At 46.1% G+C, this 23,986-nt stretch overlaps 1 protein-coding gene across 1 annotated transcript; it reads left to right on the top strand.

The window, feature by feature from the left end:
• Positions 1-121: 121 nt before the first annotated feature.
• Positions 122-23,337, top strand: MAN2A2 (mannosidase alpha class 2A member 2). The gene is made up of 21 exons (XM_044660147.1): positions 122-365; positions 1,694-1,845; positions 2,776-3,033; positions 3,125-3,269; positions 4,022-4,193; positions 4,751-4,878; positions 5,675-5,848; positions 6,973-7,159; positions 8,950-9,127; positions 9,452-9,654; positions 10,004-10,186; positions 10,363-10,477; positions 11,724-11,791; positions 11,990-12,155; positions 12,439-12,675; positions 12,968-13,090; positions 14,016-14,130; positions 14,291-14,424; positions 16,273-16,418; positions 20,553-20,624; positions 22,113-23,337. The coding sequence occupies exons 2-21, from the start codon at positions 1,714-1,716 to the stop codon at positions 22,537-22,539; spliced, it is 3,363 nt and encodes a 1,120-aa protein (XP_044516082.1). The 5' UTR covers positions 122-365; positions 1,694-1,713; the 3' UTR covers positions 22,540-23,337.
• The last annotated feature ends 649 nt before the right edge of the window (positions 23,338-23,986 follow it).

Raw genomic sequence — 23,986 nt, 5'->3', positions numbered from 1 at the left:
CGGGGGCGGCCGGCCGGCCGCACCGGAGCCGGGGGTGGGGCCGCGGCTGTCCCCGCCCCGGCTCCGGGAGCCTGGGAGAGGCGGAGCGCTGTCCGGCCTAGGCGCCGGGGCGGAGCGCGGCGCAGCGCGACAAAGTGAGGCTGCTGCTGCGGGGCGCGCTGTGCGGAGCGCGGAGGCGCCAGGGCCAGTGGGCCCCGGCAGTGCCTTTTTCCTTCCTCTCTTCCCTTCTTCCGCCTCCCTTCTTTATTCTGCTCCCTGCTCCGGACGCGAGGCTGGCCGGTCGACGCTGGGGATGTGAGAGGCAGCGAAGCGGGCCGGCCCGGGGCCCGGAGAACCGCTGAGGAAGAGGCCGGAGCCCCAGGACGGTAACGTGCCGGCGTCCTGGGCCCTCGGGAACGGACACTGGGTCGTCCATGGAGTAAAGAAGCGGGTTGGGGGCGCCGCACGGAGCCATTTGGGGGCAGGGGTTGCTACGAGGGAGGTGAGGAGGAGCTGCTGGTGGAATGCCCAGACGACTGGCAGGCGGCGTGGTGGAGGTCAGAAGTAGGGGCACCGAGGGTTGCCTGGCAGGAGGCTGCCGAGGCATTGCATGTTCCCAGGTGCTCTTTGAGAGCCACACAGCTAGAAGATGGATCTCTGGGGTCTTGGACGAAAAGAGAAGAGAGTTCTAGGAGGGTGGCGGGCAGGGGTAGATTGTGGGATGGGAGGATTACAGGTGCCTCAGTAATCAAAGTCTGTTTTTCCCAGCGCCACCCCCAGCAGCTCTGGTCCTGGCCCTGGCCCAGCCTCCTAGGGCTAAAAATAATGCCTGGAGGCACCAAGCCTGGATTAGATTAAGTAGGGCACAGCGCCTTCTTTCCTGGTGTAGCCAGGAAGCTCCCAGGCTTTCCAGGCTTCTGGGTCCACACCTGATCCTGTACTATCTCAGTCTATGTGCAGTATGAGCACCCAAGCCAACAGTTTTGTCCTCATACCCCAGCTGCTGGGAGAGATCTGGCATGGAACCGATCTCACTCCAAAATAGAGGCTATACTGGGCGCACCACCTCCCCTGAATAAGCTTTTAAGCTTCTCAGAAACTAGATTTGCTTCCAATGTCAGAGATGGTGACCTGGCAGGCCAAAAAAGGCTTTCCTAGGTAGGACTAACCACTATTCCACCTGGAACTTCTGTCAGACCCTGTTCCGTGCTTTTAGCATCACAATGTAGAAGGAAATGATAGTAGATGTGCTTTGTTCTGGAAGTATGCCAGGCAACTTGTTCAGTATTTTCAAGAGAGCCAGCATGGTATCCCATAGTAGAAATAATGCAGGTGAGATCTGGGATTGGATCCTGGTTCCCATACTTAATAATTATGTGACCTTAACTCAAACTGAGCTATCAGGAAAGCCTTGACTCTTTGCCCTCCTGTGTCTCACCCCTAGGTGGGGAAACAAAGGGCTCCTTCTTAGGCTTTGACTAAGAAAGATGCCACACATTTGTGTCTTGGTTCTTGTCCATGAGAACAGGATCAGTGGAGAACTAGGTCCCAGGCCAAGTCAGGAATTAATGCCTTCCTCTGCTGGGGTATCTGCTTTGCTTGGGGCTGGGAAAACAGAACTGACTTGTTGGTTGGATTTCTCATTTCCTCATCGGGGCACTTGTTGGGAAGACAGGAGCTATGGGGTACATAAACAGTGTCTCCCTTTCTGCAGGTGTGTTCAGGGGGAGCGGTATGAAGTTGAAGAAACAAGTGACAGTGTGTGGGGCAGCTATATTCTGCGTGGCTGTCTTCTCCCTCTATCTCATGCTAGACCGAGTGCAGCATGATCCCACCCGGCACCAGAATGGTGGCAACTTTCCCCGAGTGAGTTCTGCCCCCAGTGAGGAGGGTCCCTATTGACCAGGTTCTTGAGGTTCAATTACTTTCCACATTATGGGGATATAGATATATGAAACTGCCAGAACTAGTGACCCGGACTCTCAGGTGATTCCCTGTTAATTATGTCTAAAATCTCCATGGATGTTCTCTGGTGTCTCATGGTATAGAAATGGTCCTGGGTTCTTGAAGACTATGCCAGCTTAAGCTCTAACAGATCCTCCTCACAAGTTGTAGCACTGCTAAGAGACTGTGTAGGTTGTTCAAGGACTAGTCAAGTTAAGTTTGAAGGTACCAGATTGACCACAGAGTTGATTCCTTTTTGAGGGGCTACAATAATTCTCAAAGACCATCTCCTAAATCCTCGTGGCGGGGGGTTCAGTTTGCTTCAGAAGAGGGAATATTCATACCAAGGAAAGAATTTTTTTTAATACCTTCATGTCTTAGTATCCATTCTAAGACTGAAGAGCAACAGGGGCTAGGCAATTGGGATTAAGTGACTTGCCCAGGCTCACACAGCTAGGAAGTATCTAAGGCTGGATTTGAACTCATATCCTCTCAGCTGGCATTCTATGCTCTGTGCTACCTAGTTGCCCCTTACCAGAGGAAATATTAAAGGAGTCAGGTCCAGAATCTGTGAGAAGGTCCTAGCCCCTGTGCAATATCATCTTTCTCTGAGCTGTCCCACTCTGGCATTGGGCCAGAAGACCTCAAAATAGAGTTCTGTGAACTGCATGGTTTGTAGGCTTCAACTGAGAGTCATTTTGAATAGAGGCCATCTTTCCCTATATCCTTGTGTTTCTGTGTCCTTATTGGAGCAGAAGGGATCCTGGCCAAATCCCAGGTGGTTGCCATGAAATAATTCTCATTCCTGGCCTAGGACATGGTAACTAATTGTCCATGATAACTGATTGGCAGAGCCAGATCTCAGTGCTACAGAACCGAATTGAACAACTGGAGCAGCTGTTAGAGGAGAATCATGAGATCATCAGCCACATCAAGGACTCGGTGCTGGAGCTGACGGCCAATGCAGATGGCCCTCCTGCTCTGCTCCCTTACCACATTCCCAATGGCTCCTGGGTGGTACCGCCTGAGCCCTGGCCTAGCTTCTTTTCCATCTCTCCCCAAGACTGCCAGTTTGCTCTGGGGGGGCAGGGCCAGAAGACAGAGCTCCAGGTGAGCATCAGGGAGATAGTGAGATGGTTGGGGGGTTGGTGGGAGTGGAGATCAGGCATAGAAGATACTTTGCTGTTCCCTTGTCCACCAGATGCTCACCTTGTCGGAGGAGCTGGCCTTTGACAATGTGGATGGCGGTGTGTGGAAGCAAGGCTTTGATATCCCCTATAGCCCCCATGACTGGGACTCGGAAAACCTCCAAGTGTTTGTGGTGCCCCATTCCCACAATGACCCAGGTAAGGGTGGTTTTCCTTTCTTGTCCCTGTCGTCCATAACGGATGGAAGTTGGCCTGACTAGGCTCTGGGTAAGGGAGAGAAGTGGGGGATTATTCTTCTCAGGCCTGGTATAACTGGGCTTCTGGAAGTGCCATTTAGTCCTAGTTCCCCTTTGCTCAGAGATTGTATTGTGATGGAGAATATATAACATAATATAATGTAATGTAATACGTAATAATCTTCATAATAGTTGTTGTTTAGTCATTTCACTCGTGTCTTGACTCTTCATGATCTCATTTGGGATTTCCTTGGCAAAGATACTGGAGTGCTTTCCATTTCCTTCTCTAGTTCATTTGACAGATGAGGAAACTGAGGCAACAGGGCTAAGTGACTTGTCCTGGGAGTCACAGCTAGAAAATGTCTAAGGCCAGATTTGAACTCAGGAAGATGAGTCTTTCTGACTTCAGGCCTGGTACTCCACCTACTATGCTACCTTTAGGGTGTTAATCCCCTGTCTTGATAGTAATAATAGCTGATATTAATATGAAATTTTACCCTTATAAAGCATTTCACGTGAGTTATTACTTTTTTTTATCTTCACAATATTACAAATGAGGAAATTAAGGCTTGCCTAAGGTTACCTACCTAGTTATTGTCAGACTCCATCCTAGATCTTTTAACTCCAAGTTCCTCGTCTTCCCCACTACAGCACAGCCACACTGATCTTTGGGAATAGTCTTTAGTAGAGCAATTCTCTTGTTGTTTTTTACAGGTTGGATAAAGACCTTTGACAAGTATTACACAGAACAGACACAACACATCCTTAACAGCATGGTGCCCAAGCTGCAAGAGGACCCACGGCGACGCTTTCTCTGGGCTGAGGTCTCCTTCTTTGCCAAGTGGTGGGAGAACATCAATGCTCAGAAGAGGGCAGCAGTAAGAAGGCAAGTGTACAGGGACCTGTTGGTGGCCAGAGGAAAGGAATAGAGCACACATAGCTAGAGAGAGGAGAGCACACTGGAAAAAGGCCAAGGGAAAGGGGGGATGAAAAGAGTTTCTCCTAAACATTGTGTCCTGTAGGAGATGGGAAGGAAGTGTGCCAAAGGAAAGGTGACAAAGGTGGTCAAGGAGACTTTTAGAGAGGAAGAGTTGGCCAAGTAGATAAGTGTTGCCCATGGAAAGAGAGGAATCAGAGTTGAATGAACATCAAGGAAAATAATGTTCCAGATCTAATAAAAAGTTGACATCAAAGAACTAGGGAGAAGAAGCAGTGGAGACCATAGGGTGGGAGGTTGAAGGAAATCTTTAGTAGAAAGGAGAAGCTCAGTGTGGGGAGCAAGGAAACAATGAGTGACCACTGTGAGGTGAATTCCTCTTTCTTGCTCCTTGACCATAACTGATGGAAGTTGGCCTGTTTGGACTCTGGCTCTAGCAGGCAATGCTAGAATAGGGATGGACATTGGGACTTTGAATCATCCTGAGTGAGGGCCTTGACCTACAGGTTGGTGGGAAATGGTCAGCTGGAGATGGCAACTGGAGGCTGGGTGATGCCTGATGAAGCCAATTCCCACTACTTTGCATTAATTGACCAGCTCATCGAAGGGCATCAATGGCTGGACAAAAACCTTGGTAAGCCCAGGTTGGAGTGTTAGCTTTTTTAAAAAAAATTAAATTGGGGGAGGAGGGCAGCTGGGTGGCTCAGGGGATTGAGAGTCAGGCCCAGAGGCAGGAGGTCCTGGGTTCAAATCTGGCCTTAGACACGTCCTAGCTGTGTGGCCCTGGATAAGTCATTTAACCCCCATTGCCTAGTCCTTACTGCTTTTCTGCCTTGGAACCAATACACAGTATTGATTCTAAGATGGAAGGTAAGTATACTTCGTACTCTCTCTCTCTGCCTCTGCCTCTCTCTCTCTCTCTCCCTCTCCCTCTGCCTCTCTCAGTCTCTCTCTCTTTCTATCTGTCTATCTGTCTCTATCTCTCCCTCTCTCAAAACAAGAAAAACAAAACCCTTGAACTGAATGTGCATAGTCAAGCAAAACAAATTTCCATCTTGTCCATATCCAAAAAATATGTCTCATGCAGCATCTTGAGTGTGTCAACTCTCCCTCAGGGTTTGGGGTAGTATAAATCATCAGTCCTCTGGAAATAAGTTTTTCCAGAGACTTTTTCACTTCTGAACAGGGTGAAAGCATGATTATACTAGGCATGCGTATTGATGGGAAGGGGTCAAGAGTGGAGAGTGTATCCAGGGCAGGGTACCTTCCATAGAAGTTTTTTTTTAACTTGGGGTAGCATTCATTCAGACCATTTTCAGAGGCTTAGGTCTCATTTCACAATTGGTGAGAGTATTGAGGAGTCCAAATGAAGAGACACAATTCAGAAAGGTAATCAGCACTTGTGGCTTTCCCTCCCCTTTCCTGCTCAGGTGTGACCCCACGCTCCGGCTGGGCCATCGACCCATTCGGATACAGTTCCACCATGCCTTACCTCCTTCGTCGCTCAAACATAACCAGCATGTTAATCCAGAGAGTGCATTATGCTATCAAGAAGCACTTTGCTGCAACACACAGCTTGGAGTTCATGTGGAGACAGACGTGGGGTAAGAGTTGGTGTGGAGTTGAGTCCTAAGAGAGGGATGTCACTGTGGCCATTTAAAAAAAAAAAAAAGGAGGCTCTGTTTAGACAGCAAAAGGCAATGTTTAAGTCCCCTTTCAGCCGTCCCTGGGATCAGACGATGGGCAGCATGGAGGCCTGTTGCCAGAGCCAGTTTTCTGTTGCCAGAACAAATTTTCTTCTGTATATGAGCTTATCATGTTGGCTCTTCCTCGGTCCTCCCTCCTGGCCTTCAGGTAGTCTTCTTCTGGCCTTGATTTCCTGAGAATTTAAGTAATAATAATTTATATATAAAGCATTTATATAATGTTTTAAGGTTTGTGCTTTAATATATTATCTCATTTGAGCCTTGCTGTGAGGTAGCTGCTATTATGGTCCTCGCTTTGACCGATAAGGAACCTGAGGCTAAGAGAAATCAAGTGGCTTGCCCAAGGTCACACAGCTGGTTATTGTCTGTGGCAGGGTTCACATTCAGGGTCCAATGTTTTATCTGCCAGGCCACTCAGCTATTTCATGAAGTCTTGTTATTGTAGTTGTTTTTTTGTTTTTTTGTTTTTTTAATAAGCCTTACCTTCTGTCTTAGTATCAGATTCTAGGACAGAAGAGTGGCAAAGGCTAGGCAGTCAAGTTTAAGTGACTTGCCCAGGGTCACACAGCTAAGAAGTATCTGAGGCCAGATCCGAACCCCAAGTCATCCCAACTCCAGCCCTGGGGCTCTATCTACTGTGCTACCTAGCTGCCCCTTCATGACCTTCTTTCCAAAGGATATGCTTTGGCTGGCCTATCTGTCCCACTTTGCAAAGTAAATTGCCAGGTGGTGGATTAAAGCTTTGACTTTTGGAGGGCTGGAGTGATTCTTTGCCTGAGGCAGTCCACTGGAACTGAGGAAATAATTGCTGACCAGTCTGCATTTCTCTGCAGCCTCCTAGTCCACATTCTCTTGACTTTTTCCCCATTCTTCTTCGTCTGGGGAAGCTTCTTGCTTTCCTCTGAGTCTTCCGTTGCCCGTGGGCAGCCTCACGGCTTCCCAGTCTTTGCCTCCTCTCTGCAAGCAGTGCCTGTCATAGGATGAAATTCTTAATAAGCACTTGTCGCTTATGCCTTCTCCAGACCCAGATGCCAGCACGGATATCTTTTGCCACATGATGCCCTTCTACAGCTACGATGTGCCACATACCTGTGGCCCCGACCCCAAGATCTGCTGCCAGTTCGACTTCAAGCGTTTGCCGGGTGGGCGGATCAACTGCCCTTGGAAGGTGCCCCCTCGGGCTATCACGGAAGCCAACGTGGCCGAGAGGTACCCGTCTGCAGCTCAGGGCATCCCTTACCACATAGCGGGGCTGCTTCTGCTCCTGGGATCTGTTGTACATCCTCGCTGAAGCTCTCTGAAACTTTCCCAAAGTGCTTCTCTGCCGGGAGAAGGGATACTTCTCCCAGGAGACGCTAGCAGAGCCTGCTGACCGGCTCTGAGACAAAACATGTCCAGAGCTGGAACACTTCTGCATAAACCATTCATTTCTAGTTATCCTGAACCTCCTCTTGGGGAATCTGGATCACTGGGGCCTCAGCATGCAGCAGAACTAGGGGTTCTGTTCATTCTAAGATTGGATTTCTTTAAAAATGGAAATGAAAGGCTTTGGGACCAGGTGTATTTTGTTTTAAACTCTCACCTTCCATCTTAGAATCAGTACTGTGTATTGGTTCCAAAGCACAAGGGCGATAAGGGCTAGGCAAGGGGGGGTTGAGTGGCTTGCCCAGAGGCACCCAGCCAGGAAGTGTCTGAGACCAGGTTTAACTCAGGGTCTTTCATCTCTAGACCTAGGCCAGGTTGGTTTTTTAAACAAAAACCAGACCTTTTTTCCTTTTTTTTTTTTTTTTTTTAACCCTTACCTTCCATCTTAGAATTAATATTATTGAATTAATAGTATTAATAATTAATACTAATTAAGTATTGGTTCCAATAGAATTAATACTAATTAAGTATGGATTCCAAGGCAAAAGAGTGATAAGGACTAGGCAAGGTGGGGATGGGAAGAGCGTTAAGTGACTTGTCTGGGGTCACACAGCTAGAACGTGTCTATGGTCGTATTTGAACCTGGGGCTTCCCATCTCTAGCTGGATCAGGTTCATTTTTAATGAAATAAGACCCTTTTTTTTAAACCCTCCCTTACATTTTAGAATCAACTAAGTATTGGTTCCAAGGCAGAAGAATGATAAAGGCTAGGGCCAGTGTCCAGAGGAGTGATCACATGTGCATAAAAAGCACTGCTATCCATGTCTTATTGTCTAGAGCAGTGATTCCCAAAGTAGGCGTTACCGCCCCCTTCTGTCCCCCCCACCCCCTACTCCCCCACCCCCGGTGGGTGCTGCAATGATCCAGGGAGACGGTGATGGCCACAGGAGCATTTATCTTTCCTATTAATTGCTATCAAAACTTTAGAAAAATTAATTTCCAGGGGGCTAAGTAATATTTTTTCTGGAAAGGGGGCGGTAGGCCAAAAAAGTTTGGGAACCACTGGGCTAGGCATAGGGGTTCAAGTGGCTTGCCTGGGGTCACACAGCTAGAAGTCTCTGAGGTGAAATTTGAACCCAGGACCTCCTGTTTCCTGGCCTGGCTCTCTATCCACTGATCCACCTAGCTATTCTCCAAAACAAACATTTTTGAGGAAACTTACATGGACTGATCCAAACCCAAGAGATTTTCACCAGAATTAGACCATAACTTAATTCTAATTTCTAATTAGACATTAGAAGAGGTGTTCTTCACCTGGGCTCTAGAAACTTGTTTTTTAAAAATATTTTGATGATAACTGCATTTCAACCCAGTTGATTTCCTTTGTGAACCTATATGTTTTATTATATGCATTTAAAAGAATTATTCTGAGAAAGGGTACAGATTGTAAAAGGGATCCATGACACAAAAGTTAAGAACTTATTCAGCTTTCTATTTTTGGATTCCTGCCATGCATCCATCAGCGCCATGGATTCCATCATTCCTCCAGGTGTAGCCTCCCAAGTCTCCTTGCTTCTCCTCCTGTGCTAAGGGTCTATACTCGGCCCTACAGTCTTATCTTCACCTCCCCGCAGGGCAGCCCTGCTTCTGGATCAATACCGGAAGAAATCCAAGCTGTTTCGAAGCAACGTGTTACTGGTGCCCCTCGGCGATGACTTCCGTTACGATAAACCCCAGGAATGGGACGCCCAGTTCTTCAATTACCAGCGACTCTTCGACTTCCTCAATAGCCAGCCTGACCTCCACGTGCAGGTGTGATGGTTGCAACGAAGGGCTGAGGGTTAGGGTTGAGATGGCCAGGTTTGCACTGGTGCAGGGGGGCAGTCAGTACTGCTACATCCCTGTTAGGAACAGCACACCCTGCCACTGATTCAGAAAGAAGGAACTAGCTTTCATGGGGTACGTTTCCCAGTTTCTGTCAAAATAGCCAACTGTCTCCCTGGGAATACCTGGTTGAGTTGGTCTATCTAGAAGGGAAACACTAAGCTTCCTGAGCTATGTGTAGGTGATTAGAATTCCCCCCGGAGCTCTGGTCCCTGCGATGCTGATGGGAGCTGGGATTGTATGTCCCCACAGGCCCAGTTTGGCACTCTGTCTGACTATTTTGATGCCCTGTACAAGAAGACAGGGGTGGAGCCTGGTGCCCAGCCTCCAGGTTTTCCTGTGTTGAGTGGGGATTTCTTCTCTTACGCTGACCGGGAGGATCACTACTGGACAGGCTATTTCACCTCTAGGCCTTTCTACAAGAGTCTGGACCGGGTCCTAGAGGCCCATCTGCGGTGAGAGAACAGGCTTAGCAATAAAGGAACGATTGGAATCTGGAATTCAAAGAAGAGCATAGGACTGAGGGCCAGGCAGACCATCGGAAAGTAGAATGAAATAAGGAGTCGATTAGGGGGTAGTTATAGGATGGGATCACAGAATTTCTAAACTGGAAGGGACCTCAGTGGCCATTTAAATAATCAGTGAGGTCCTAAGGATATGGAAAATGCAAACCATGAGATGGAAATTCATCAGGGGTAAGGTTGGAGCCAGAGAAGGGAGGGACCAGGTAAATTGGGAAGATGGAAGAAGCCAGGAAATTGTGTGGGTGATATCAAGGGATGGTAACATCTCTCTCTGGGGCAGGGGTGCAGAGATCCTGTACAGTCTGGCACTCGCCCACATCCGGCATTCTGGCATGACCATTCAGTACCCGCTCTCAGACTACGCCCTGCTGACTGATGCTCGTCGCAACCTAGGGCTCTTCCAGCATCATGATGCCATCACTGGTACTGCCAAGGAGGCAGTGGTGGTAGACTACGGAGTCAGGTGGGATCCTGGTACTTGCCCTTGGGGGGCCAAACTTGGTGTCTTACTAGATAGATGGGTTCAGTGGGAAGGAGGCAGGCTCAGGGGAAGAGTGGGGAGCTTGAGATCAAGACCCTTCCTTGAACTGATTTTTTTCCCTTCTCTCCCTTTTTACCTCTCCTCCCTCTGCCCCATAGGTTGCTGCGTTCTCTTGTGAGCCTGAAACAGGTCATCATCAATGCTGCTCACTACCTAGTGTTGGGGGACAAAGGAACCTACCATTTTGATCCCAGCACACCTTTCTTCAGCATGGTGAGACCTGCTCCTGGGCTGTTTATTCCCTATTTCCACTGTTGGGAATCCTGTCCTAAGAGTGGCATGGTGGAGTTGCCCTGTCCTCATTACTCAGAGTTGTTGGGATTTTTTTCCCACATTATCAATGTGTTTGATTATTTTCTCCCAATTTTTTTTTTACAGTTACACATAGAAGCAATTTTTGACAGTTTTTTTTTTTGACGTTTTAAAATTTAGCTTTCTCCCTCCTTACTCTTCTCATCACTCCCTGAGACAGTAAATAAGCTGAGATATGTATATATTTATACACATGTGTGTGTATGTATTCCTGAACGCAGAGATTTTCATTTTTGTCTTTGAATTCCCAATGCCTAGTACATAGCAATTATTAATAAACCACATATATTATATAAATATATTTACTATCTAATAAATAAAACCATATTAAATAAAATAATAAACAATATATAAAATAAACAAATTTTAAAAATTGAATAAAATAAAATAATAAATTAAATAATGAATTGTGCATGAAATATATATAATAAAATGAATCAATAAATGATATGTATCTATAGATGTATCTCCAAATAGTCTGATATATCTCCAAATAGTCTGATATAATTATAACCATACTTTCTTTCATGTAACACCTATTTCCATATTGCTCATGTCATGATAGAAGACACATATCACACATACAATGAAAATCTCACAAAGAAAATATAGTGGAAGACAACTGCTCAGAATTTTGAGCAAGTATTCTGGGTCTATCTGCCCTTATCTGGTTAAATAGTTATAAAGCCTGATGCGAAGCTGGACGTGGGGTAGATACGGGAGTCTGGTCTGATCTTGGCCTTTTCTTTCTATGTAGTTATTGACTTAATTATGCATTTATTTACTTATTTTTTAGACCCTTCCATTCGATAATAAGTATTGGTTCCAAGGCAGAAGAGTGGTGAGAGTTTGGCAGTTGAGGTTAAGTGCCTTGCCCAGAGAGGGTCACAGAGCTAGGAAATGTCTGAGGCCACATTTGAATCCAGGACCTCCCAATGCCAGACCTGGCACTCAATCCGCTGTGCTATCTAGCTGCCCCCCAATAAGCATTTATTAATTACCTGCTTTGTGCTGGGTACTGTGCTAGTCACTAGGAATTCAAAGACAAAAATGAAGGTCTCTGCCTTCAGGAAACTTCCATTGGGGGAGGCTTGTATACATATAGGCATATATGAAATAAATATAAATAAATGTAACTTCATTCCAGGATGACACACGCCTAACCCAGGATGCCCTGCCTGAGCAGACGGTGATTCGGATGGATTCCTCACCCCGGTGAGCAGTGAGACCAGGCTTCTCTCAGAATCATTTTTTGCTCTTAACAGCCCAGATCCCGTCCTCTCCAGCACTTTCCCATCATCAGAGGCCCCCCTCCTCTCATGTTTAACTCTTTGGAAAGCCCCTTCACCTTTTCTGCCTTTCCCCTCCGGACACATTTCTTCTCTGATCCGGCTTTCACCATCCGCCTGGCAGGTTTGTGGTTCTCTTCAACCCCCTGGATCAGGAGCGGCTCAGTGTTGTCTCATTGCTTATTAACTCTCCCCGGATCCGGGTCCTTTCTGAGGAGGGCCAGCCCTTGGCCGTTCAGCTCAGCGCCCACTGGAGCTCTGCCACTGACATCGTCCCTGACGTCTACCAGGCAGGTGCCCGGGGGAGGGTCCCGGGGGCCTGGGGGGAGCCAAGCGTGAGCTTCACGTTGGGATGGAATAAATGCCTTCTCGAAGTCTGTGTCTTGTGATCCCATGAGGAACGCTTCCAAAGTGCCCAGCCTGTCCCTGCTAGCTCCTGCCTCCGCTTCTCCCCCCTTTTCCCCCAGAATCGCTTGGTACCTTATTGGAGGGCAGCCCGTGGGCCCCTGGAACTTGCCCTAGGGAACGGCGAGGGGGCTTCTCTGCTCTCATTTGTCGCCTGGAACCGGGCAGGTATCTGTGCCAGCCCGCCTACCTGCCTTGGGCCTCAGCATCCTGCAGCTGCATCCGGGCCTGGATGGGCGCCGCACCCTGCCCTCCTCCGTGCGTATCTACCTGCATGGCCGGCAGCTGTCTGTGAGCAAGCAGGACGTCTTCCCTGTGCATGTCGACGAGGCTGGGACCAGTGACTTTGCCCTCAGCAATCGCTACATGCAAGTCTGGTTCTCGGGCCAAACTGGGCTCCTCAAGGTAAAAGAGAGGGCTGAGGAGGCAAAGGGAGGGAAGTGAGAGCTGAGGAGGATGGGGCCAGGAGAGACAGTTAGCGTTAAAGGGGGGTAAGTCAGAGATGTCCCCGGGGTTGGGCTGGGGGGCACTGACGGGACAGTGGAGCCTCTTTGGGCACTAGCTGGGAGGATGAGCACAGTGTGCGAGGGAATACTCGGACTACAGTCCCTTTGAGATGACTGTCGGTCTGTTCCCTGGGTGGGCAGGTCTGATATTCACGGATGGGGCCAGGGGTCAGGGCTGTGTTTGTTGGCAGAGCGTCAAAAGGGTGGATGAAGCCCAGGAGCATCGCTTGAGCACCGAGTTCCTCATCTACGGCACCCGGACCTCCAAAGACAAGAGCGGCGCCTACCTCTTTCTTCCTGATGGTGAGGCCAAGGTAGGCATGCACGGTGGCCTTATGGAGATACTATGGGCCATCGAAGGGGCTCGGGGCATCGAGAGCCAGGCCTAGAGATGGGGTCCTGGCTGTGTCGCACTGGGCAAGTCACTTCACCCCCACTGCCCAGCCCTTACCCCTCTTCTGTCTTGGAATCGATATCTAGTGTGGATTCTAAGATGAAAAGGAAGGTTTTATAAACAACCATGCCAACAAGGTATCGAGCCGAAGCTTCTCCCTCCTCGCTTGGAGAGTCTCTAGTAAAATCCCTGCTTACCACCACACTTCCGTTTGGCCTTGAGGGGTCTGATTAGGAAGTGGACCAGGAGAGGCCCATGTGGTGGACACAGGCCTGAGGCTACTGCTGTCTGGTCCTGGGCTTGGAATCAGGAAGGCCTGAATTCAAAATCCTGCTTCAAATGAGTACTGCCAGTGTGTGACCCTGCGCGAGGTACTTTACCCATTCATTCGCAGCCTCAGTTTCCTCAACTGTAAAATGGGGATTGAAAAAAAAAAAAAAAAAAAAAAAAAAGCCCAAACTCAGAGGTTTGATTGCTGTGAAGAACAAATGAGATAACACCTGGGACTGATTTGACCTTTCTCAGCCCATTGTAAAGGGAGAGAACAAGCTCACTGATCACCACTAGAGACCGTGTGGTCTGGTGGAAAGAGCCCTGGATTCTGAGTCAGAAGACCCGGGTTCTAATCCCTTCTGCCCCTTCCTAATTCGATGAATGCCTCGCCTGTTTCCTTCTCTGGAACGGGAGGATAAGAATGTCCACCTGTCTCTCAGAGGTATGGTCAGGATGCAATTAGAGAACACAATGTCACAGACTCCACGTGTAAGTCATCGTCGTCATTAGCCAGGTCCTCTTGGGTTAGTCGCTGGGCCGTGATGCTCAGCCCCTGCCCCCTCTGTTCCCAGCCCTACGTCCCCAGGGAGCCCCCCGTCCTCCGGGTCACCGAGGGCCCCTTCTTCTCAGAGGTCGTCGCCTATTACCAGCACATGCAGCAAGTGGTGCGGCTCTACAACTTGCCAGGTGAGTGCCTGCCCGGGGAGAGGGGGAGCAGCCTCCTCAGGGAGGAAGAAGGGCCTCCATGGCCTCCGAGGTCCGTCCCCGCGGGCCTCGCCTCTCCAGGTCTTCTCGGCCTCGTGCCGGGAGTGTGGCGATGACTCCTTGTTGGCCTCGCCTCCCCCAGGGGTCGAGGGGCTCTCCTTAGACGTCTCCTCCCTCGTGGACATCCGAGATCACGTGAACAAGGAGCTGGCGCTTCGCATCCAGACAGACATCGAAAGCGAAGGGACCTTCTTCACGGACCTCAACGGCTTCCAGGTACGTACACGGCCCCTTGGGATGGGGCTTCCCGAGTCCCTCTCCCTGGACCAGGCTTTCCGGCTCTCCTGCGCCTACTGAAGGCACGAAGGGTGCGTCACCCGGGGCCTGTGAGCTTTTATTTTAACCCATTACTAATTTATTTTTAACATTTTTTAAAATGTTGAGTTCTGGTAAAAAATTGGCTCTTCCCAGCTATGCAATGATCTGGGGCAATAATGAAGAACTTATGACGGTGAATGTTATCCACCTCCAGAGAAAGAAACGCTGGAGTTGGATGGATGTGAATCAAAGCAGTATATCTTTTCATATCAGTGTATTTACAATTTTATTTGGGGGTTTTGGTTTTTTCCGAGTGTGCTCTTATAACAAGGACCAATATGGAAGTGGGTTTTCCATGATGATAAAAAATAAGATTTTTTTTTAAAGCTAAAAAGATGATAAATGTTGAGTTCTAAATTCTCTCTACTACCCCTGCCCCCAATGAGAAGGCTAGCAACACGAAGTAATTCTACAAGGGAAGTCGTTTAAAACATAAAGTAAGACCTCATTTTACATGACTAATGTGTTTCGAGACCCTTCTTTTAAATTGAAAAGCATAATAACAAACCCCAGTATTACTTCTTTCTTTCTATTTTTTTTAAGCCCTTACCTTCTGTCTTAAAAACAACACTGCGTATTGGCTCCAAGGCAGAAGAGCAGTAAGGGCTAGGCAATGGGGGTGAAGTGACCTGTTCAGGGTTACACCAGCTAAAAGTATCTGAGGCCAGATTTGAACCCAGGACCTCTAGGCCTGGCTCTCAATCCACTGAGCTACCCTGCTGCCCTCTCCCTAAGTATTTCTTATACAAACATTCCTAGGTACTTTATGATTTTTCTTGGGCTTATCAGAGCTACCAGAGTCACTCCTCTTGTACTTTGGGGCCATTATTAATAAATAGTGTTAATGAAACAAAGAAAGCATTGTTCTGACACAGACACAACTTGTTACAAGCGAGAACTTTAGACAAAGACCAATGCAGGAACTAATGTTTGGCATAAAACAATGCAATGACTCACACTAATACTTCTCAGAGCGAGAATGGGCAGAATTGGGTGAACTACTGCAAGACTTTATGCCTCTTGAGAAAATGGCATAGGTTTAGCATTCAACTAAGAATTTTTATTTTACATCTTTTTTCTGCCTTTATTTTTTCAATTTCCAATAATATATACTTGAATTTGTGTGAGTTCACATAAAACAAGTTCCTACTGTACTTCCATATCACCCAATCAATAGGCTTTTAGTTGTTTTTCATTTTTATTTTAAATTACAATTTTATTTATTTTTGATTAATTTAAAAACCCTTACCTTCCAGATAATTGGGGTTAAATGACTTTTCCAGGGTCACACTGCTGAGAAGTATCTGATTTAAACCCAGGTCCTCTTGGCTCTCTATCCACCATGCTTGAATCAGCTTTTTAAAATTTTTTGTTAACCTCACTTTAATTGGTTTCCTTTATAATTCTGTATATTTTATTATTTAAAAGAAAAAAACAACTTTATTCTTAGAAGAAATTCACAGGGAGCAGCCAGGTGGCTCGGGGGGTTAGAGATGGGAGGTCCTAGGTTCAAATATGACTGACCTCAGATACTTTCTAGCCGTGTGACCCTGAAACCCCAAATGTCTAGGAAGGAAGGATAAGTTCACAGGCTTCCTCACGGGGCCAGAGGATGGATCCCCAACTCAAGAAAGGTGCAGAGCCTCTCGTGCAGGGAATAAAAGGCGCGGGGAAGCTAGTCTGAATGGGAGCTTCAGAAAAATACTCAGCTGCCTCTCAGGAGCCGTGTGTTGTTATCCTCTCCAGATCCAGCCCCGTCGGCATCTGAAGAAGCTGCCACTGCAGGCCAATTTCTACCCCATGCCAACCATGGCCTACATCCAGGATGGCCAGAGCCGCCTCACCCTGCACACCGGCCAAGCGCTCGGTGTGTCCAGCTTGAGCAGCGGTGAGTAGACACGCTTCAGGATGCCCTGGAGGGCCCTGCGGCCGCTCTGGCAGAAGGAGCCTCCGGGAGCAGCGGCTCTCGCTAGTGTGTGACCTGGCCCAACTGAATAAGAAGCCTCCCCTCGTTTGCTTCTGAGCACGTCTTTGGCCCGTCGTGACTTTTTTGCTTAGAGGGTCGGGAGAAAAGAGCCTGGTATTTGTCTGGTGGTGTCATCCCCCATCCAGCTGTGTTGACCGGAAGCAGATCCGTGAGGGGTGGAAGAAGGAGGCTAGGATGCATTATTTTTTTTTTTTTATCTGCAAGTCAGGAGGTCTAGGCTCTATGCTTGTCTCTGCTAATAATGACTGTTGTGTGATTGCAGTTAATCACTTAACTTCTCTGGGTCTCATATTAAAAATTAGGGGCAGCGAGGTGACTCGGGGGATAGAGAGCCAGGACTAGAGATCAGAGGTCTTGCCTTTAAATCTGGCCTCAGACACTTCCTAGCTGTGTGACCCTGCACAAATCACTTAACCCCCATTGCCTAGCCCTTACAGCTCTTCTGCCTTGGAACCAATACACAGTATTAATTCTAAACCAGAAGGTAAGAATTTAACAACAACAACAAAAAAAAAATTAGCTCTTCTGCCTTGAAACCAATATACAATATTAATTCTAAGCCAGAAGGTAAACGTTTAAAAAAAAATTAAGAGTTGCCCTCGATGCCTTTGGAGGGTCCAGTTCTAAAATTGTGTTTTCTGAGATTTAAGTGAAGGGTTAGACATTCAGGTTGCAGATAGGAGATAACCCCAAACCTCAATATTAAGGGACTTTCGGGGCAGCAAGTGAGCTGTGCTGTTCATCTGCCCTTTATTGGCTTCTGTCCCTTTATGACTTTGTAAAGATATCTCAAGCCCGGTGAACAGCTACCCTTCTCCAAATTCACATCACTCTGCCTGCCTCGCATGGCTGTTTGGGAGCTTATTTTACTCTAACAAACTCAGCGGACTCATCATTTATAATGGGCGTGCTCCACTTCTCTGCTCCCTCTGGGATGCAACTATAAATGTTAATTAATTATCTTGAACTTTATATAGGAAAATCTATTTGTTGAATCTTCTTTTCTCCTTCAGTGATGTTAACAGGAGAAAAGAAAAAAAAAAGAATAAGGATTAGGTCCATAAAAGCTGGAACATGCATGTAGATGCTGAAATTAAGGGAGGAAAATTCAAGAGGATCCTGTGTGTAAAGGTTAGGGAGGCTGCATTAAGTTACTAAGATGGCTGTGAAGATTAGCAGAAAACTTGACTTCTTTTATTGAAGAGCTATGAGAAAATAGGGAGATATCGATTCTAGGCATATGTCTATCATGCAGACATAGGTTAGTTTTGCAAGGACATCTTTTATTAAAAAAGAAAAAAAAGAAAAACCCTTACCTTCCATTTTAGAATCAATACTTTGTATTGGTTTAAAGGCAAAAGAATGGTAAGGGCTAGGCAGCTGGGGCTAAGTGATTTGCCCAGGTTCACCCAGGGAAGTATCTGAGGCCAGATCTGAACCCAGGATCTCCCGTCTCTGAGTCTAGCTCTAACCACTGAGTCATCTAGCTGCCCCAGATATCTTTTGTTTCTATATCATCTCAGATTTCTTTGCATCAGTCTCTTTCTCCCCCTTTCAAAAAGCCATGACCTTTTTTTTTTAAAACTCTTACTCTCCGTTTTAGAATTCATACTATGTATTGGTTCTAAGGCAGAAGAGTGGGGAAGAGAAGACAATGGGGATGAAGTGACTTGCCCAGGGTCACACAGCTAGGAAGTGTCTGAGGCCATATTTGAACCCAGGACCTCCCATCTCTAGGCCTGGCTCTCCAGAGTTACTGAGCCACCCAGCTACCCCCAAAGCCATTATCTTATAACAAAGAATTAACCTAAAAAATAGGGAAGGAAAAAAATTCAACAACTCACAGTGGAAAAATTCTGATGTCATACGCAATGTTTAACATGATCTCGTAAAGGAGATCGGGGTGGTAGGAGAGATTCTTCTCTTACCTCTTCTTTGGAGCTAAGCTTGTTCTTTATAATTCTGTGACTTTCAGCTTACCTTTCCATTTCCATGATTATAGTCATTGTGCAGATTATTTTCCTGGCTCTGCTGACTTCCCTTTGTAGCCTCTTATATAAGACCATATTTCCCTGTCTTTGGTCTGTTTCTTAGCGCACCTTAATAATCTGTTCCTTTCCAGTACCATGATATATTTTAGCCTTTCTTCATTTGACAGGCATTTACTCTCCAGGTCTTTGCTCCCATCATTCTTTTTATAAATGACCTCCTAAGAGCATATGCCTAGTAGTTTAGCCTCAGGGTCAAAAGGTATGGATATTTTCATCCTTTAATTTACATCACACCCTCTCGCTTTCCAAAATATTTGTACTAGTTGTAGACCGGAGCTCCACCAACAATATTGTAGGCATTTTCACTAACAATGCAGTTATTAAGAATAAATAGGAAAGAATATATATTAATTAAGAACAAATAGGAAAGAATATATATTAAGAATAAACAGGAAAGAATATATATTACTTAAGAATAAATAGGAAAGAATATATATTAAGAATAAACAGGAAAGAATATATATTACTTAAGAATAAATAGGAAAGAATATATAAGAAGAAGAATAAATAGGAAAGAATACTGGATTGTGGGAGAGTAGCTCTGCGTTCTAATCCCATTGTCCTGGGCATCCCCTTGTGAAAAGGGAAGGAGGGAGGGAATGCCAATTGGAGAAAGAAGGAAAGGCTTTTTTGAAGATCTTTGGAGGCTGCTGTGAGCCTGGAGTTCTAAAAGGCAGAGGCATTTTAGGCATGAGGAACACTCTGTGCAAAAGAGACGGCAGGTCGGGGTGGAGGAACAGCCCGTAGTAAGCAGAGGGCATGAGAGACATCTCCGGGAAGGTAGGTGGAGCCAGATGGTGTGGGGCATCAAATACCAGGCTGAAGAGTTTGAATTCTATGATAATACTTGGATAATACAGATCAAATTATTTACTATCTCCAGAAGGTGGGAGGGAGGGAAACGATTTGGATCTGATAACTTCAGAAAAACTTGTGTGGGAAATTGTTATGATATGTAATTGGGGAGATAATTTTTTTTTTTAAAGAAAAGTTTGCCTTTTACCCTAGAGGTAGTATGATGCCACTGAAGATTTCTGAATAGGGAAGTGACGTTAAGATCACAAAAAAGACCTCAGGGACCATTTAGTCCAGCCTCTTCATGTTGCAACTGAAGAAACCGAAGCCCAGGGAGGTCGAAGTGGTGATTTCTGACCCAGGAGAACATGGAATATCATGGCTTTGAAGTGGTGATTACTATTCAGGTTGTAAACATCCGAGGGGGATTTGAACACAGGTCCTCAGGCTCCAGGACGGGGACTCTTTCAACTGTAATAATAACACTTTCTATGTGCTAAGTTTCTTACAATTAATTATCATCTCATTTTTTCTTCATAACCCTGGGAAACAGGTGCTATTATCCCCATTTTACAGATGAGGAGACGGAGGCAAACAAGTGACTTGCCCAAGGTTACCCATCTAGTACAGGTCTGAGGTCAGGATAGAATTCGGGTCTTCCTGACTTTAGGCTCCAGGTTCTATCCACCACACCATACTTGCTGTATTTTAGTAATGTTAATTTGGCAGTCATGTAGAAGATGGATCAGAGAGGCCAGAGACTGGATGAACACACAGCTAGGAAGTATCTGAGGGCAGATTTGAACCCAAGTCTTATTGATTCCAGGCCTGGCACTCTATCCACTCTGCTGCAGAGCTACCCTGGCAACTGCTTTCTAAAAGGAAGGGAGACGCAAAGGATGTTTCCCAGGTGGTGAAGAGAGATGGGATAATGGAGGCAAAGAGCAGGCTGAGTAGGTTTTAGGGGAAATAATGCTTTTGAACCTAGGATCAACATCTGCCTCTGACACACGCTAGCCACGCAACCCTGGGCAATCTTACAGAACAGCTACCACTGTGCATTGCTCACTAGGCTCTCCCTACGCTGCTGCAATCACAGGTTAGAAACAAAAGTGAAAGGCTTTGTAACTATTGAGCCCAAGACGACATTTGGACATCCTGGCAGAGATGTTCAGAGCCGAAATTCAAGAGAGATTGAAGGTTGGAAAAATATTGAGGGGTCAGCTGCAGAGAGATGAAAATAGAATGCTGGGGAGCAGAACAGAGCAGAGAGAAGGCTGAAGACTCCAATTTCAGAGTCATCAGAGTGAAAAAAAAGCAGCAAAGCCATGATATTCCATGTTCTCCTGGGTCAGAAATACATGATGAGCAAATTAGGCTAAAAAGGAAGTCATTGGAATGGGAACCGAGAAAAGAGCATCTAAAAGGAGGGTCACGGTCTCAGCAGCCCCAAAAGCTGCAAAGAAGACTGAGCGAAGGTCATTGGATTTAGCAGTTACAAGATCTTTGGCATTCTTCTAGAAACCAGAAGCAGCTCTAATCTTCAGCCAATAAAACAAGTGATTCTTGAAAGAGATCTACTGGGTTATTGGGAACTCAGAGAGGGTAGTTTACTTGCATGGAGCAAGAATTCCTGAGTGTCTGCTCAGTCCTCTGACTCTTCTATGGTCCCAAAACAAGCCATGGAAAAAGAAGCTTGTGACTTTGTAAATGCAAAAGTTCTCCCACTTTGCTTATTTTCAAAAATAGTTGTTTCCCCCACCCACCCCCCCAATCAAGAAACTTGGGACAAAAGTTCCCAAACAATAAGTATTAAATATTTATTAAATAAGCATAAATAACAATTATTAAATATAATACAATAAGTATAAACAAATAAAATATTATTATTAAATATAATATGCACTATTTATTAAATAAGTATAAATAAAATATTAAATCCAATAAAGTATTAAATATTTATTAAATAAGTATAAATAAAATATTGTTAAATCCAATAGAAGTATTTATTAAATAAGTATAAATAAAAATATTAAATCCAAAAGAAGTAGTAAATAAAATATAAATAAATTAAAATATTATTAAGTCCAATTCCATAAGTATTAAAACACTTTTCAGGCATGTCAACTTTAGTAATTCATGATAGAGTGGAAAGAAAGGACACTAGACTTAGCAGGAGTATGGAATCTTGGTTGTGCCATTGAATAACAGTTTCAATGGGCCTCAGTTTCCTCATCTGTAAGATGAGGTTATTAGNGAGAGAGAGAGAGAGAGAGAGAGAGAGAGAGAGACAGAGAGACAGAGAGAGAGAGACAGAGAGAGAGAGACAGAGAGACAGAGACAGAGAGAGACAGAGACAGAGAGAGACAGAGACAGAGAGAGAGAGACAGAGAGAGAGAAGATGCAGTGGAATTGCTTATCAACTCTGGGAGGGGAGGGAGACAATAAGAATCATGTAACCATGGTAAAAAGAAAGATGGAGGAAGAAGAGTATCCCAGTGTTAAGTCCCTCTTCTCTAACTCCCAAAATGTACTGATCTCAAAAAAGAAGCCCTTATAGGCCAGATAAATGGAACATAGACTCATTGTCCACAGCTACTTTTATATAAGATCTTTGACAAACTTAGCAAAACTGAAACAACAAAAACCTTGTGGCTTATTGGGTAGATAGAGAGAGGGATATATTCAGAAATAAAGGTAATATAAAAACAAAAGATATTCATAAAAAGATTTAAAAGATCCATAAACAAAAGAAAGTTTATATTTTATGATGTCTGTATGCTAAGATTTCTTTCATGGGTATATCTAGTACTGATCCTAAGAGCTATCACTGGAAAGGATCTTAGAAACCATCTAGTACAAGCTCTTCCTTTTCCAGAAGACAAAACTGAGGCCCAAAGATTAAGTAACTTGTGCCCAAGGTCTCAAAGTGGCGGAGCCAGGAGTTTTCTGGCTCCCAATTCAACATTCTGTCTGGTATCTGATGCTCTCATTCTGGTGCTTGGCTCATGCCTCCTCTTTCTACAGGTGGCCCTGGGGAGCCTTTTCCAAGGGTTGGACATGAGCTTCCTGCAGCCCACTTCACTGACATTACTTTATGCACTGGGCTCACCTTCTAACAGCATGGACATCCAGTTGGAGCCCATGGAGATTTCCACCTTTCGCCTCCGCCTGGGCTAGGACCCTTCACAGCCAAGTGAGGAAGTACATCCATACAGACCACCTTTCAAGATAAAGCTGGGATGGACAGCTGCACTGGGTGCCCCAACCTACTCCACCTTCCCCAACCGTGACAGACTGAGCTCTGCCCCGTTGTTCTCTATTTATTGTTGCTCCTGTGCTTGGGGGGCTGCCCAGAAGCCCAGGATTAGACAGACGGGGCAAAATACAGGTAGGCTCAGGAGAGGCGGTCCCTGTGTGCCGGTGCCAGTGATGCTGGGCAGTGCCAGGAGGTGCATGAGTGGCTGCCCACTTGGACATGAGGTTCTTGCCCTCAGTTCCTATCCTGTCTCCCTCCCATTAGCTTTGGGGATTTGGGAGACCAAGAGCAAGCATGGAGAAAACTGAGGGAGGCAACAAGGAACGAGATCTAGGCCGCTGCCCGGATGGAGGCAGGTATGCGAGGAGAAGGGAATCACAATCCCTCCGTCGGTCAGAGCTGGCTCTGAAATGAAGTACAGATATTTACTGTGATGATCTAAGAATGGAGTGTATAAGAAGGAATCTGCATTGAGAATGGTTTTAACTTGGGAGAAAAGGAAGCATAACGGGGATAAAGGGAAGATTTCTCTCTCCTGGGAAGCAGAATCCTAGGTGAGCTGCCAATAGCGAGGCCAGGCAGTGCTGCCCTGGCTAAGGGGATATGCATCAAGCGGGTGATTTTGTAGCGGTTGATAAGAACTCTTTGTATGGAACTAGAGACTGTGACTTTGCCAGAGTTCACAGGACACTTCAGGTAACAAAACTCATTTCAAACTAGTGACCTGGTCTGTGTGTTGCTTTGAGATCTTTGGGGGGGCGGGGGATGGCCTTCGGTCTGTCCTGCTTGCATTTCCGTGGCATTCCATATTGTTTGTTGTGTTTCTTAGCAGCTGGATGGGCCACAGCTTCTTCCTAGGGTCAGCAGCCAAACTGCTCCAATGCAAAGGGGCGGCAGAACCTTCTTCTAACAGAAAGGATCATGAGAAAGGCGACATCTTTTTCCAGGGAAGAAACTTGAAGCTATTACATCTCTTCCTCACCAAATCCCTAGAAATGCTTTTAGCTATTATTCCAGAACTTACCTGGTTGGGGGGGTGGAAATAGATCTGATCTGGAAGCAGTCAGGCTTTGGGGACAGACTGGGGATGGAAATAAAGCCCTGTGCGCCTTCACACCGGGTAGGACACCAGCAAAAAATTCTTACCCTTTTCCTCCCTAGTGATGGTTACATTTCACCCAGGCAAATCCTTTCATCTGATACACATTCCGTAGAACCAGTAATAACAGGAGATCCAGAAAATAATTCTAGCTTCTGTCATAAATCTTGTTGGGGGGCTTATTCCCTCTAAATTCTAGGTTGAAGCAGGTTTGAGCAGTAGAAAAGATACTTTTGAAGCCCTGGTCTATGTCCTGAATTAGGGTACTC

Source organism: Gracilinanus agilis, chromosome 2 (genome assembly GCF_016433145.1).
Source record: "Gracilinanus agilis isolate LMUSP501 chromosome 2, AgileGrace, whole genome shotgun sequence".
NCBI classification, from domain to species: Eukaryota; Metazoa; Chordata; class Mammalia; order Didelphimorphia; family Didelphidae; genus Gracilinanus; species Gracilinanus agilis.
The sequence above is the reverse complement of the archived record's forward strand: the minus strand, read 5'-3'. Positions and strand labels throughout refer to the sequence as shown.

Excerpts from the sequence above, each read along its gene's own strand:
- MAN2A2 (XM_044660147.1), top strand. The coding sequence starts at position 1,714 with ATGAAGTTGAAGAAACAAGTGACAGTGTGTGGGGCAGCTATATTCTGC. Across the intron at positions 1,846-2,775 it reads ATGGTGGCAACTTTCCCCGA|AGCCAGATCTCAGTGCTACA; the intron begins GTGAGTTCTGCC and ends ACTGATTGGCAG. Across the intron at positions 4,879-5,674 it reads ATGGCTGGACAAAAACCTTG|GTGTGACCCCACGCTCCGGC; the intron begins GTAAGCCCAGGT and ends TTTCCTGCTCAG.